General features: G+C 40.7%; 1 protein-coding gene across 1 annotated transcript in view; it reads left to right on the top strand.

Annotated features, from left to right (window-relative positions):
- Positions 1 to 16,966, top strand: part of hnrnpk (heterogeneous nuclear ribonucleoprotein K) — a 39,720-nt gene that overhangs the window by 16,116 nt on the left and 6,638 nt on the right. The window contains 9 exon segments of the mRNA XM_055162076.1: positions 505 to 633; positions 2,396 to 2,669; positions 2,672 to 2,726; positions 4,728 to 4,775; positions 9,083 to 9,122; positions 9,828 to 9,843; positions 10,064 to 10,096; positions 10,191 to 10,258; positions 12,871 to 13,040. Coding sequence (XP_055018051.1) covers positions 505 to 633; positions 2,396 to 2,669; positions 2,672 to 2,726; positions 4,728 to 4,775; positions 9,083 to 9,122; positions 9,828 to 9,843; positions 10,064 to 10,096; positions 10,191 to 10,258; positions 12,871 to 13,040 — 833 coding nt within the window.

Raw genomic sequence — 16,966 nt, 5'->3', positions numbered from 1 at the left:
GCTTTCTACATTTCCTGTGTTGCGCTGCTTACAAATTATGTTCATGGCAGGTAAGGAAATGATTAATATTTCAACAAGAACAAGAAAAAATTATTTATTATTACATACTGAAAAAATTTGTGCTGCTTCAGGAAGATCGGTAAAATAACATAAACAAGGCTCGACATTTGGTCTCGCCACGTTCACATTTCATTTTATTATGATATAGAATGCTTGATTTTCTTTGTAACACGGCAAGAACGTCCCCCCTCTCCCGGGCACAGCAGTTATCCATGTGCTCAAGAGAAGGGGCCACTCTGAGTGAGGAGGGGGACGTTCCTGGCAAAAGAAAGGGACACTCGAGCCGGTATTCAGAGATTATTTTTGTTTCCGATTGTTAGGATTTTATAAAATGTCCCACAAATGACTTTTAATACAATAATATGATAATCTGTATTATTGTTTATTGTCTCATTCTTGGTGTGAATCCTACAGTTTTTCTTTTGTTTTGTGTTTAACCTTCAGAACACAAAGACGAGCATTAAGCTGTTCCAGGAGTGCTGCCCTCAGTCCACAGACCGCGTGGTTCTGGTTGGGGGAAAGACCGAGAGAGTGGTCGACTGTATCAAGACCATTCTGGACCTAATCTCTGAGGTGAGCTTTCTTTGGCGACGTTATTCTAACTCTGCTCTGTCTGAGGCTTTATCAGACCTAAATCTGTGCTTTATTATAACACAATCTGAACATAAAGACCTGGCTTAGCTGGACCTACAGGAGAGCTGATTTGTCTTGTTCAACAAGTCCCTCTGAAATAAAATTATAGTCACAGGCTAGACGCCATTAGCCAGCAGTTTTTCAGTTAGTCACTCTCACCGTTTTGCTGAAAATCAGACACTTGTACAAGACCACGGACGCTCGTATTGATCAGACTCACGAAAATGTGCTGTTGAAATCCATTTTGTGTTTTTTGGAGAATTTTCAGACTATTTAGAAACTTTTTGACAGGGTTTGCCAATGTGTGTGTCGTGTCACCATGGTAACTACTAAACACTCCAGCATTAGAGAGACTCGTAGATCACCCCCCTCAATATCAATATCAATAGATGTGCAGATATATTGTATAAGCAGCTCCTGAGGTCAAAATGAGACTGTGTACTGTGCATCTAATCTAAAGTGCTTTTTTCTCTGAGAATCAGGAAGTGCATTGTTAACATGCTAGTTTTCTATATGAACTTGACTGCAAAACCTAAAGACAGGATAGCCTCGAGGTCTTAAAAAGGTCTTAAATTTCATGTTCTTAAATTAAGGCTTTAAAAAGTCTTAAAGTATGTTGTCCAAGTCTTATTTTTTTCCACAAAGGTCTTAAATTTCATTTGCGTATTTTTGTTTTGTTTACTCAACCGGGCTGCAGTGTGATGTTAAACGGAGGGAGGGGAAAAAAACAATGTGAAATAACGTAACCTGAATGAACGTCTAATTTGGAGCATGCGCAAACACTTTTTTGTTTTTTGGCGCCGGTGGCAGTAAGTAAACAATCAGTTCCGATCTACACTGCCCAAGACGCAAAACTCTGGTCAGATCTGCTCGTGTCGCGCACGTGTTTACGTCACATACATCACCACCGAGCCGCCTGACATGCTAACCCAATCCAATTCCACACACTTTTGCATCACCGTATGCACGCAGATTTCCTCCCGAAAACGCTTGTCTAAACGCGGAGTAAAAAGTGAAGATGTTACACCACTTTTGTGTCTTCTGTTCAGCCCGTCATCATATAAACGTAGCCTTAGATTCTAGATAAAGTACGGGTAGTTGGTTAGTCATTATTAGAATTAGACCTGGCTGTTTTTTGCCCGCATAATGGGTGCGACGTTGATTTTAATTTTCATTTAAGTCAGGGATGTCCAGACTTTTTTCATGAAGGGCCACATATCTAAAAACAGACGAAGCAGATGGCTGAACGAGGGCCTGTAGACTGGTGCTCAATACAGTGAATAATTAAAATATGTGCATGTTTAACATATTCGAATGAGCCATCACACTTTATTTATGCGAAGATCCTTAAAACCACACACACTAAACATTAAATATTAGCATTATCAAGGTAGATTTTCAAAAATCTTTCTGTAAAAAGTTAATTTTAATTGATGCAATGTAATTTGGGCCAATTCACCTGGAAGCCTGAGGGCCAAGAAAAATTTGTCTGATGGCTGCATTTGGGCCACGGGCCGTAGTTTGGACATACCTGATTTAAGTGGTCTTAAAAAGGTCTTAAAAAGTCTTAAATTTGGGGTAGTCAAACTTGGGGAAACCCTGAAAGAAAACTAAAGAAACCACCACCCTAAAAAATATTTCAGATACAGCGCCTCCACAAATGTCTTAATGCAACCTGTTGGTTTTGGTTTTGTTCTTCCAGGCTCCCATTAAAGGCCGCGCTCAGCCTTACGACCCGAACTTCTACGACGAGACCTACGACTACGGGGGCTTCACCATGATGTTCGACGAGAGGGGCGGGGGCCGGCGGTTGATGGGCGGGTTTCCGATGCGCGGCGGTCGCTCCGGAGGGGGCGGAGACAGGGGCTTCGACAGGATGTCCTCCAGCCGGGGCGCGCGGGGTCCGATGCCCCCCTCGCGACGCGACTACGACGAGATGAGCCCCCGACGCGGACCCCCACCCCCCACCCCCGCAGCATCAGCAGGGGGAGCAATCGCAGCCGTAACATGCCCATGAGTCACCACAGGGGAGGGTAAGATCCAGCACTGTAACATTACAACTACATGAGACTAGATGAATATTCTGCAGCAGGGATGTCCAAACTTTTTATCAAGGGCCACGTGTAAAAACATGGACCAAGCAGAGGGCCATAGACTGGTGCTCGGTGCTGTCGATAATTGAAATATGTTTGAATGGGCCACAAGAGCTTTATTCATGCTTGGATCCGCAAAAGCACCCACTAAATTTTTTTTTTGGCTTTATCATGGTAGTTTAAAAAAAAAATCATGCAGTAAAAAAGCACTGTTTGGTCTGAGGGCCGTGTTTGGACATACCTGCTCTACAAATAAAGTTGTATAACATTTAAAGTGCATATGACAGGTTGGTTACTCATAACACTGAAACAGGTTTAACTTCATTACATTGACTATTTTCAGTTCCGATTTTTATAATATACAACAGCTTTAACTGTCTGTACCAAATATCCACCGATATCTGTGCAGAGACAAAGAACTGCATTTATTTCCTGGAAGCAGAAACTCAATCCTAGTCAGGCTGGTGTGACCAAGTGCCTTCACTCAATTTCATTTCTCTCCAGTGACTAGGTCAGGAACTGTGTTGGGAGTAACGCGTTATAAAAGTAATTAATTACTGTAATGTGTTGCTTTTTGCTGTAATGTGGCATTACAGGGAAAATGTAATATTTTACTTGGTACAAATGTCAGTAAAGCACGTTACAATGCTTTTTTAACCTGGATTGAAGTGGTGGGGTTTTTTTCATACAAATTTGCTAAAATCACCGCAATATCAGCAGCGGTGAAACGCCGGAGATGCGCCCGCGTAGACCGTCAGGTGACCACGAGCGAAAGGACCAGCTCAGAACTCCGCACTGTTTAGACCTGGTTTAGACCTGGGTCAGTTCTGGTTTAGACCTGGTTCAGTCCTGGTTTAGATCTAGTTCAGTCCTGGGTCAGTTCTGGTTTAGTCCTGGTTCAGTCTATATACAGCACAAAAGTTCAGCATCTTTGCAGTTATTTTGGTGAGAGTAACTAAAAAGTGCTGCAATAGTCGTGTAATGTTTCGTTTCAAAGTAATTTGTTACAAGTCATAAATAACACATTACAGTTTTAAAGTAACTTGCCCAACAGTGGTTAGGAATCAAAATACAGTAGACTGCTCGCAAAAACCCCAGAAGTTTGGGCACCAGCCAATCAGCGAAGAGCCATACATTCAGTATAAATATATGGCTCGAGATCGAGGATTTAAAGCCAAAATAAAGAGAATGTTTGGTGAATTTTATCAACGGAAAGACATTATTGCCCTTCTTCCTATAGGATTTGGGAAAAGCTTAATATACCAGTTAGCCCTGTTAGCGGCGCATTACATACGTCACGACCAAATATCAGCGATTGTTTAAATAGTACCTGCCTACCGTCGAGCGAGCGAATCCTAACACGGCGAAGTCAGACGGTTTCTACGAAGTGAAACCGTCTGATGAATCCAGCAAATTTTTCAGTATTGGCGCTGATATCTGATCAAGCGCGTCCCTAATTTTAAACCTCTTCTAATCTTTCTCTTCTCATATTTGGGTTAAGTTTAATAATTTTACCTCCTGTTTGGACACGGGCAGCAGATTTGACACATGTAGAGGTAATTCTGTAACTGTTACCTGGCAACCATAATGTTAACGCAGCCAAAACATGTCTAGATCGCACAATAGTTACGATTAGACTCATAAAAATAAATGACAACACCTTAATTTTCTTAAATGAAGGTATAAACTGCCAGAAAAATGCCTTCCTTGCGCGTGAACTGTCTCTGCATTTTGGATAGTCTTCTCCGTGTTGTTGACATAGGCAGAGGAAGTGAGTTTTAGACGATTAAACCTGTCGTGTGCACTTTAACTGTACAGTGTTTGGCCTTATGATGTGGTGGTGGTGGATTTGATCAGGGTCATTTCATAAGTGTGTTTCATGTGCTCATCGTGTATGCCTGGGTGTGTCTGCGTCTCTCTCTCATCTCCATCTGCCCACAGAGATGACCGTTACTATGACTCTTACCGAGGCTCAGACGAAAGGTCAAAGTAAGTCTCTCCCCTCTCCTCTTTTTCCTCCTCTGTCTTCCGCTCGTTCTCCTCTCGGCACACTGCGCTCTCTATGCTCTATGCTCTATGCTCTGCTCCTCTCTCCTCCTCCTCACTCTCTCTCCACCCCTCATCTTTTCACCTTGCTCCTCATCTCGCTCTTCTCGCTGTTCTCTCTTCCCTTTCCTCCTCTGCCCCTAGTTTCTCTCCTCCCTCTCTCTCTCTCTCCTTTTTCTCTTCTCTCGTTCTCTGTGCCGTTGCTCTCGCCTCTTTCTCTTCTCTCCTCTTCTTCTCCGGTCCCCCTCTCTTCTCTCTCTACCCCTCCTCCTCCTCTTGTTTCTCCTCCTCGCTCCTCCTCCCTGTCTTCTCTCTCCTCTTTTTCTTCTCTCCTTCCTCTGCTCCCCCGCTCTCTCCATTCTCTTCTCTTCTTCTCTCGTCCCCCTCTCTTCTCCCTCTACCTCTCCTCCTTGTTTCTCCTTGCTCTTCCTCTGCTCTTTCTCTTCTCTCCTTCTCTGCTCCCCCCTCTTCTTTCTCTTCTCTCCTTCCCTGCGACCCGCTCTCTCTCCTCTTTCTCTTCTTTCCTCTGCTTCCCCTCTCTTTCTCTTCTCTCCTCCTCTGCTCCGCCTCTCTTCTGTCTCCCATTTTCTCCTCTGTTCCTCTCTCCTCTCCTTCTCTGCTTACCCTCTCCTCTCTTTACCCCTCCTTCTCCTCTTGTTTCTCCTCCTTGCTCCTCCTCTCTCTCATCTCTCTCCCCTTTCCTCACCTCCCCTCTCTCTTCTTCTCTCCTTCTCTACTCCCCCTCTCTTCTCTTTCCACCCCTCCTCTTTTCCTCTTGTTTCTCCTCCTTGCACCTTGTCTCACTGTTCTCTCTCCCCTTTTCTCCTCTGCTCCTCTTTCTCTTCTCTACTTCTCTGCTCTCTCTCTCTTCTCTCTCTCCCTTTTCCTCTTGTTTACCCTCCTTGCTCCTCTTTTTTCTCTCTCCTCTTTCCTCCTCTGCTCCTCCTTTCTCCTCCTTCTCTTCTCTCCTTCTCTGCTCCCCTCTCTACTCTCTCTACCCCCACCTTCTCTTGTTTCTCCTCTGCTCCTCCTCCCTCTCTCTTCTTCTCTCCTTCTCTACTCCTCTACTCCCCCTCTTTTCTCTCTCCACCCTTGTTTCTCCTCCTTACTCCTCGTCTCGCTGTTCTCTCTCCCCTTTTCTCCTCTGCTCCTCTTCGTCTTTCCTCTTTCTCTTCTCTCCTCCTCTGTTCTTCCTCCCTCTCTCTATCCCCTCCTCTCCTCCTCGCTCCTCCTCCATCGCTTCTCTGTCTCTCTCTCTCTCTCTCCCCTTTTCTCCTTTGCTCCTTCTCACTGCCTCCTTTCTCTTCTCTCCTTCTCTGCTTCCACTATCTTCTCTCCACCCCCTCCTCTCCTCCTCTTGTTTCTCCTCCTCTCTTTTTCTTCCTCTCTCCTCCCAAGTCCATCCAGTCACATCCTAAATATTCTGTCATGTTGTTTTATATGTGTCCATCCAAATCGCAAAGGCTGCAATTTTTGAAGCGCCGCAGTTTCCATCACAAACAACAAAATCCGCTGCATAAAAACTCCTAACCCTGTAGTTTACGCCCGTACAAACATGTTCCGTAATGTTCTTCTTATATTAGTTTGTCAGTTCGTATTCCAGCCTTTTTTTTTGGACATGTTTAGAATGTGAAATTTGAACAGAATCCTATTATTAAAATCAAATTGCAATACTTCTCAGAAAAAAAAACAACAAAAAACACAAGGATCTTTCAGAAATCGTTCAGCCCTTTTGTGCAGCCATAGCTAGTGCATGCATTAGGACTCTAGAGGCTTTTTACTCTTCAAACATATCGAAAATATAATCTCAGTACTAAAAATAATGCTCTTAACAAACGACATCTTGCATCTCTAGCCAGTTTCTGCATTAGAAAGGCTGAGTTTTCCTGTAGTGGCTCCTTCATGCTCCTTTTAAAAGCCTATTCGCTATTTTCTCATCCGTTATGTTTTTCTCTCGTCAAAAACATACCTGGAATTGTTTTGTTTCATTCACACGCACACAAACTCTGCTTATTTAGGCGGAATTATTTACCCAAACGCTGTGTTCGTGTGTAGGGGGTGTGCAAAAATATTAAAATATCAATATATCGTATTGTTTAAAGTGATGATACAGTATCGATATCGTGAGTATTTTTTTGTGTATTTTACTAAATTATTTTGTTACAGCGTTAGTTACGTTGCTTCTGTAGAGGAAGAAAACTCTTTTATGCTGTACATTAGATATATTCACTGTTTTGATGATTAAAATCTGCATTTTTCATACTTACTTCAGTGTTTCTCACAGGAAATTGGTTGGGCAAGACGGAAAATAAACGAAGACTTTTAGTATGACAGACATGATTTAGGCTTTGTTTATTGAACCATATCGAATTGAAAGTGCACTGTATCGAGATATGTATCGTATCGTGGCCTGTGTATCGTATCGGCAACTTCTTAATGATGCCCAACCCTAGTCATGTGATGCTCAAACAGATGCACACACTTTCACTAGAGTCAGCTGGAGACCGGAATTGCCGATTTCTACTCAACTTAAGGTAAAACGTTGCTGTTAACTTGAAAACTACCGCTTCATGACATCACAAGGTGGAACAGAACATTTTGAGCTTTGGAGATGTAGACAGACTAATAAAAAAGTTACTCAAAGGGCTGGGTATCATTTAAGAAGTTACCGATACGATACATTCCTCGATACATAGGCCACAATACAATGCATATCTTGATACAGTGCACTTTCGACTCGATACGATACATTTCAAATCGATTTGATACGGTTCAATAAAAAATAAAGGCTAAATCATGGCCGTGATTCTAAAAGTCTTTGTTAAACCACTTCTTGTGCGAAGTTAATAAGAAACACAAACATTTTACTCATTAAAACAGCTAAAATAAATACGTTTTGTTGCTCTAAACACGCAACAAAACCTGTAACAAAATTATGTAGTAAAATATACCAGCCCACAATATCGATACTGTATCATCACATTTAACGATATGATATATGGATATCTTGATGTTTTTGCACACCCCTAATCGATACATTGGCAACGATACGATACATATCTCGATACAGTGTGCACTTTCGATTCAGTACGATATATTTCAAATCAGTATAAAAAGTAAAGGCTAAATCATGTTTGTGATACTAAAAGTCTTTGTTAAACCACTTCTTGTGCAAAGTTAATATGAAACACAAACATTTTTATCATCAAAACTGTGAAAATGTCAAATATGTCGCATAAATGAGTTTCCTTCCTCTAAAAAAAGCAACAAAACTGTAGCTCTGTAACATAATAATTTAGGAAAATACACCAAAAAATACTCTTGGTGATATATTGATACAGCAGCCCATGATATCAATACTGTATCCTGATATTAAATAATACGATACATCGATATTTTAATATTTTTGCATACCCCTGACTCAAACATGTGAATGAAACGAAACACTCCAGGTCTGTTTTTGACAAAGTAACAACATTATAACATGACTTGAACCTCCCAAGAGTTCATTTTGTGTAATATAAGACCTTTAAACATGAATCTCAAATCTAATCGCAATACTTGTCAGAAAAATCTCAATTGCTTCATTTTTTTTCCTTACAAAATGTTGCATCCCTAGCTAGTTTGTGCATTGGAAGGCTTGCGTGTTTTGCTGTAGTGGTCCATTCTTAGCCTGAGTTGTGGGAGCTGTGATCAGGCCAGCACCACCTGCCATTCCTCGCACCCTAACACTGTCAGTGCTGTTCCTGCGACTGTGTGGGAAGATGGTGCAGAGGAAACCTGTTTATACTGTAATCCTGCACAGCGTGTGTGCGCTTTGACCCGGGCTACACATTTTCTTTGGGATGTTGTCAAGTGTTTTTTTTTTTTTTTTTCTCCTCCTTTTTTTGTGTTTGTGTGTGTGTGTCCACCCCCCACCCACACTCCTCTCCCTCTCTCCTCTCTCTCCTGTCTGTGTCTCTGTACCTCCCTCCTCTCTCTCCCTTTACTCTCTCCATCGGTCTTTTGCTGTGTCTCTATCCCCCTCTTTCCCTCTCTTTCTCCCTCTCTGTTTCTTTCTGTATCCTTCTCCCTCTTCTCTCTCCTTTCTCTCTCCTCTTCTCTCTCTCTCTCTCTCTTTCTGTACCTCTTGTCTCTCCTGATCTCTCTGTCTTCCTCTCCGTCTCCTCTTCTCTCCCTCTCTCTTCTCTCTCTTGTCATGTTGGCCCAGGCCCATGTAGCACTCACTCTTATGGCCCTCTCCTCCACAGTGACAGAAGAGGCCGGCCTGATCGCTACAGTGATAACATGGTTAGTACCTTCTGCTAAACGCACGCGCCGCTTCTCTTCGTGTCTTTTAATCGGACGGTGGTGTGAATCGAGCGCAGTCGGAGTTCAGAATCGGACAATACGCTGTGATTGTCCATTGTGTTTTAATGACACTGTGTACTCACATGCGGCCACAGGTGCATGTACCTGTACACGTGAACACGCTAACGTGCACGCTAATGCGCATGCTAAAACACGCTAGTCCCGCTAGTGCTGCTCGTGCCTCTGTAGTTTTTGGTCGGTGCGTGGTCCCCCTAAATGACCATAATCGTCCCAGCCGGAGACAGCCCATAATAATGAGCTCTAATTGCCCTCTCACTGTGTACTTTTCACGGCCCGCCTGTTTTCCTGCTCAGAGGAGGATGCTGGGGGTGGGGAGATGGGGGTGGCCGCGTACGGTTGCTAGGCGATAATAACGCTTTGTTGACAGACTGCGCGCTGGCAGGATACTGCCTGCCGTTGCTCAGCAACAGCTTTCTGAATTGCCTGTTGCCCTGGCGACAGCAGCAGCTGAATAGCAGGTGAAAATGGGGGCTGATGGAGAGACAGGAAGGGGGGAGGGCGGGAGGAGGAGTCTCTTTATGAAAACTGGGAGGCTCGTGGTTCAGTCGACTCTGTGGAGCGACGTTACTCTGAGCTGAGGAGGATGAAGACTAACGCTGGTCTCTCTGTGTGTGCTTCTTACAGAGCGGAGGGGGCTATGGTAAGTGACCTTCATGTTTTTACAGTGTAGGCCTCTGCTCAGTGCTGTGGCTGTGAGGAGGGACAGCAGCTTTAGCTCCTCCAGACTCCACCGGGGGGCTGCCTGTACACCACCAGTGCATAGGGCAGTAGCATTTACACTGCAGCTGACCACATAGAGCAGAGCTTAACTGTCCACACATCTCACACATGCTAAGGAAGTGCCTCTGTCCTCTCCCCAGACAACAGCTCTTCCTGGGATAGCTACCAGTCAGGTGATCATTTGTAATTGCTGCCTGCAGATTGCACATATGTCCTGAGCGTGCCCTGTGCTTTCATAGACTAACGCTGCGCCTCGTGTTTTGTCAGGAGGACGAGGCTCCTACAGCGACATGGGGGGTCCGGTTATTACCACACAAGTGACTATCCCCAAAGACGTGAGTACCAGGGGTTGGGTGGTTTGTGTTGTGTTTCAGATTGTGTTAATCTGGAAGAATTCGCTAAATACTCTCCATTAGTTATGTTTTTGTAATTCATGTTTAAAAGCCACTGTAGATTAGACATGTGACTTGGCTTCTTGTGTGTCAGAACAAAATGTATGTAGTTTTTTTTTTTTTATGACTAAATTTTATTTGACAATTTATTGACCAGTAAAAATTGAAATATGATTAGGACACAGATTGCTTTGAGCAGCTTTCGTCTCCTACGTTGTGTCATTAGAAGTAGATCTGTAGGGATTAATCAATTATTAAAATGACTGACAGCTATTAATTGCTGTAATCTTGACATTACCCAGACTGGAAATTGCTGAAAAATTCCACATTTTTTCATGAAATTGTTGTAAATTGAAGATACAAGACCAAAAATGTTGAACTGGGCGACTAACAGAAGAAAATGTAACGTTTAATTTCAAAGTATTGCTGTGTTTCTCGTTGTTATTTTCTGAATGCTTTTTGTATTTAAAGGAGAAAGAGTTTTTTTTCTTTTTTGTAAGATGGCAGGTTCGAGGGCCTAGTCACTGTTGGTAAAATTCAGGTTCAGCTAGAGCTGGGCGTTCATGGTTTTCAGTATTAATGTCCTGTTCATAAATGTTCATAGACTTTTATCTGTGCAGTTTAATGCAAAAAATATTCAAAATTGTTCCTCCAAAGTCTGAACTCTGCTCCACACCACATGCTTTTACTGGAGGTTTGGATGTGGACTTCTCCATTAAAAAAACACATGACTGCACAGCTTTACGTTCAACATGTGTGGATTTTTCTTGTATTTCTGATTTTAAAATACTGGGAAAAAAAGCGAAAACTGGCTCTGGTTTCAACCTAGCAGTACAATATCTCTTTCTACCATCTGAAACCTACTAATGAAGTGTTGATCTTGATTTGAGTAAAGCTGTTCTAGGCTAGAAGAGTGATTAAATGGAAGTTTAGTTTATTTTTTATTTGTCCAGGACTATGTATAAATTCAATAATCTTTCAAAAATAATTATTTGTAACAGATTTAGCTGCAACAGTCGCTGGGCAGGTGAACAGAATAAAAATACACATTTCATTTCAACTTGGCTCATCGTTAACATTAATAAAATGTAATATGTCACAGTTTCCTACAGTCCAGGCAGATATTTAAAATGATTACGTGCACGTTTTGCAGTGAATAGTCAGGTCTACTTCAGATTCATAAAAAGATCTATTTTTAAGAAACATTTTTTAATATATGTATAAATTTAGTGAGAATCTGATCAAATCCCAATTCTAGCAACTTACAAATGAAAAATGTTGTTATTTTTTTAATTGAAAATAAGGAAACATAATCTTTATTGCACCTAAATCTAGTGAAATTCTGTACATATTTGGTCTTTTTGACTATTGGTATTGGTAAATTTCAGTTTTCGGTCACAGCAGCAGAACAAATATCGGATATTGGTATCAGCTCAGAAAAAGAAAAAAAAAGAGAAGAGAAATTTTAGCCCATCCCTACAACCTCTACTTAAATCTGTTCACATCCTGATTCTAGCCATTTTTGACTTTGACAATCGGTATTGACAAATATCGACTCAATAAAAAATAAAATCTATATTGGCCTAACCCTGTATTGTCAGGGACCATGTACAAATTCAATAATCTTTTGATAATAATTATTTGAAACAGATTTAGCTACAACAGTCGCTGGGCAGGTGAACATACTAAAAATACACATTTCATTTCAACTTAGTTCATTGTTAACATCTTTTTGACTATTGGTATCAGTAAATTTCACTTATCGGTCATAGCAGCAGGCCAAATATTGTATATCGTATCAGCTTGAGAAAAAAAGAGAAATTTCAGCCCATCCCTATGACACTAAAAATACACATTTCATTTCAGTTTAGCTCATCGTTAACATTAGTAAAATATAATAACACGTCACAGTTTCCTACAGTCCATGCAGATATTTAAAATTATGTGCACGTTTTACAGTGAGATAAATTCATAAAAGATCTATTTTTAAGAAACCTTTTTTAATATATGTAGAAATCTAGTGAGAATCTGTTCAAATCTCAATTCTAACGTTAAAACCATTTGCTTTTTTGCTTCTTTTTTTCCAATTGAAAATAATCTTCTTTCTTTTTTTTTTGCACTTTAAGCTACCTAAATCTAGTTAAATTCTGTACATATTTGATCTTTTTGACTATCAGTATCGGTAAATTTCAGTTATCGGACACAGCAGCAGGCCAAATATCGGATATCGGTATCAGCTCAAAAAAAAAAAAAAAAAAAAAAGAGAAAGGAACAAAATCCGTTTCTCTATAAGCTTCTAAATCTGGTCATGTTTTGATTCTAGCCATTTTTGACTTTGACTATCGGTATCGTCAAATATCGGATATCGGTTCAACAAAAAAACAACAAAATAAAGTCCATATCGGCCTAACCCTGTAATTTACCTAAATCTAGTGAAAATCTGTTCACGTCCTGATTCTAGCCATTTTGGACTCACAATCGCCATCTTCTCGGTGAATTCACGTTGTGGTAATGTGTAATTATTTTTTTCTATTCCCGTCCCTTTCCCCTCTTAGCTCGCGGGCTCCATCATCGGCAAAGGGGGCCAGCGCATAAAGCAGATCCGCCACGAGTCCGGAGCTTCCATTAAGATCGACGAGCCCCTGGAAGGTTCCGAAGACCGGATCATCACCATCACCGGGACCCAAGACCAGATCCAGAACGCCCAGTACCTGCTACAGAACAGGCAAGTCCCAGCACGGGTCCCGTGTCACCTGGAGACGGGTGTGAGGGTGTCTGGCACTAATCGATGCTGTAACACGCGACGTAAAAAGACCCACTGTGTAACTTTTCAGGTGGAGGGTGAAGAATAGAGCTGCAAGAATTCACACAATTACCTTACTCTCTAGACTTTATTTTTTTTAAAGGTGCACTGGTAACTTTTCTGCTGGGGGGTCCGTCAAATGCTTTTCTCCGTGGGCCTTGAATGTTTCACAGTATGGCTTTAAACCTTTCTACCGTCATGGAGACCAAACCAAACCAAGTTACAGGTCAGATCTGTGGAGAGGCGGCCCCACTCGCAGCCAAAATTCCTCTTTTTCTAGGTATTTTTGAGCTATAAAACCACTTGTAATTGGATAAATCTAAAGTAGAGTGGTTTAATGTGGCACTGTGGAACATTTCAGGCAGATCAATGGCGTATCCATAGAAACGAGCAGGTGACGGACCCCCAACCAAAAAGTTACTCAGTTTCTGCAAATGTTGGTTTATTTATTCCTACAGCCGTTTTCGATCAGTAGTCAGAAGGAAAGGACATTTTTCCGACCTCCTATAATTAGTTTAATCATATATAATTTCGTTACATCATAAATCTACAAATGAAAAGAAATTAGGGAGCATTCCAGGCAGAGCAATGGCGTATCCATAGAAACAAGCAGGTGATGGACCCCCAACCAAAAGCTTACATAATGCATCTTTTAATTTATAGCTTTCCTGTCTCAAGAAAAAACAGCGAAACCTTTAGTTCGACCTGTAAATATTTGGAAATACATGTTTTTTAAAATTCTTTTAGCAGTTCATATTTCAGTCTTTCAGTCTGAAATGTGAGCCTGGGCTTGTTTATGTGAACTCTGAGCAGAATCCTTCCATTTTAAAACATCTTAGTCTAGGCCTGTCACGATCACACATTTTGAAGTGTAATCTATTATTGAGGAAAATACAGACGATAAACGATAATATTGAGACAAATTTATGCCACTAACACAGAATCCTTCCATTTTACTTCCATTTTATCTTAGTCTCTGCCTGTCACAATCACAAATTTTGAAGTACTATATATTGCTGAAGAAAATACATAAACTACAATAAACGATAATATTGAAACTAATTTATGCCACTAAAACAGCAACCCTGAAGTAGAATTATCCCAAAAATATTCTAAAATATAGTTAAAAAACACCAACTGCAATGAATAAATAGTAGAATTAAGCACTTAAGTTGTGATTTTGTATCTATAAAGAGTCGTAGAAGTTATGTATTTGACCCTCAACAGCAAATTTTATTGTAGAATAGAAATTTTTCCAAATATTGACCCCCAAAAATTATTGTTCCGTAAGATATAATTAAACAGTAATTCGATATTGTGATTATCGTGACAGGCCTATATTAATCATCTCAACTGGACATTTTTCCAAATTTGCTCAGCCCCTAGAGAATATCCAGTGCTGGTCTCCATGGAGATGTCACTGCTCGGCCTGGAATGTCCCAGAGTATTGCATTAAGACGTTTAACTTCATCTCCACGGTGACAAGCACGTGACAGGTCAGATCTATCGAGAGGCGACCCCGCTCACAGTACGAATGTGTAATTAAATAAACACAACCGCTGAGGAGCATTCGAGGCAAAGCAGTAACATCTCCATGGAGACGAGCAGGAAGAAGAGCCTCCACCGGGAAAGTTACACAGTGCAGCTTTAACTAGATACTCATTTAATTGTGTATCTAAGGTTTTTTTTTTTTATGGCGAGGTCCACAGCGATCCTCTGTCTTTAAAATGATGTGATTTGGAGACTATTTCAGACTTTTAAACAACCAAATTTGACGTTTTTTTGGTGTTAAATCATCACCAACGCTCACCCACACACGCCATATTCATACTAGACAATGTGGGTGAAGTGTCTTGCTTAAGGACACATCAAAACTTCCCATTAAATCCACTGTTGCTCCATTGTGGCTCCAGCGGTTTTCGGTTTTCCCATCCAAGCACGAACCAGGCCCGGACCTGCTCAGCTTCAGAAATCAAACTACATCACCCATTCTCCAAATATTGTACACATTTATTGATTTTTTTTTTTAATTAACAAATGAGTAAATCTTTCTTTCTACAGTCTGAAATCGTCTCCAAACCCAATATTTTTACTGAAAGATAACTGGATGTAGATCTCGTCATTAAAAACCTCATTGATTGTTTCATACGATTAGATATTTATGAGATTAAAACGTGATTAATTACACTGACTGACCTCGTAACCTGGTATTGATGCTGGAAAATTAATTAAATGACACACACTTTGACCTTTTTTTTTTTTGCATAATTATCAAATCGTTTTCAGTCTTTATCAATAATACAAACCCATGTAGTCAAATTCGTAATATATTGTGATGAAAATTACACTAGAGTAGAAGTAGACAGGGATTGGTCATGTGTATTTCTCACTTTATCGAACATTTTATTGGTTACTGACTTGTTTTTTTTCTTTATCAGTATTTTAAGTTTGAAATTGTGACAACACCTGGCTGATACTTGACCACTGAAGTTTCTGTTTGCATTGTCTTGGCATTTCTTTGGTCAATTTTAGCCTAAAAAATCTCGACACAACACCGATCTAAAAACGCACTCTTCTTGATATGGGAATGTTGCGTGTATTCTTTTTGCCTGCTGTTTACTTTCACTAACCCTTAACCTTTCTTTCCCATGCAATCTGCAACTAGTTCATACCTTCCTCTTGCACAAAATGGCTTTGAGTGGCGAGACTAAATTCTACGTTTTTGTAACTAGAGATGGGCGATGCATCAATTACAAGATATGAACAGTTTTACTTGCAAATAGTGATTTTTTTCACTTTTGTGGATACGAAAATGACATTAGATTTTCTATTTATGAGCTTCTACTTTCTGTTTATCCATGGGTGTCAGAATGATAAGAAATTAAGCCCGTTGCCATAGGAATTAACTATTTAAAGCTACAAAAGGTCCTCAAAATATCGCATAAAAACAGGAAGCTGAAATTGAATGACTCCACGCCGTTTTGAGGACATTACACCCTTCAAACGATATTGTATTATTTCATTTTGAATAGTTAATTGCTATGACAACAGCGCCAATTATTTCTCATCGCTTTGAAACCCATGGGTAATAGCTTCGAAATTGTGCTCAAAAAGTGAAATTTTTAAGGGCATCTCGCCGTTCAGATGACATGGTATTGCTTTGAATTGTTAATTGCTATGACAACAGTGCAAATTTTTCCTCACTCTGAAAAAAGAGAGCTTAAAAACAGAAATTTGCACCAATCCACCATCGGGATAATGCAAAACAAACCAAACAATTCCTTATTTTCTGTCAATTCCGCCCACCTTTAGTTGCAAATCTCTGTTCAAATGGACTGTGTAATTAAACGTCCATATGTGTAATTATTAGAAATGGCAGCCCTCAGGTCATTTTGGTGAAGCAGGGAGTGGACTGACTCTTCCCTGGCTGCTGCTGTGTGGAAGACTAGTGATTTTGTTGTTTTTAGTTAGTTCATGCGACAACAAATCACAGTCTACCAAACGGCACAAGCTCCTCCTCTTCTGTCTCCCTTGGCAACCAGTAGACACGTATGGTACACACTGCCTCTCCCTTCTCCCTGTTGTTTTTCTCCACGCTATCTGAAAATAAAATGGGAAAAAAATAATAATCATTAAAAAAAACAAGTGGTGTTGCAGATTAGGCCTGTCACGATTACACCATTACACGATTACGATCTCAAAGACGTAGAAAAAAACAGAAGTAGTTCATTTGAAACCGTTTGCAGTGGTCCAAAGTTACTCCTCACTTTACCTAATTATTCACTGCTCTGAGGATTGTGTTTTTGAGTTTTGACGTGACGGTAAAGCCAACAACTAGCATCCTAACG

This window comes from Boleophthalmus pectinirostris, unplaced genomic scaffold (assembly GCF_026225935.1).
Source record: "Boleophthalmus pectinirostris isolate CB_2022bp ecotype Guang Dong unplaced genomic scaffold, ASM2622593v1 HiC_scaffold_4, whole genome shotgun sequence".
Lineage (NCBI taxonomy): Eukaryota > Metazoa > Chordata > Actinopteri > Gobiiformes > Gobiidae > Boleophthalmus > Boleophthalmus pectinirostris.
This window is presented reverse-complemented; position numbering and strand designations above follow the sequence as displayed.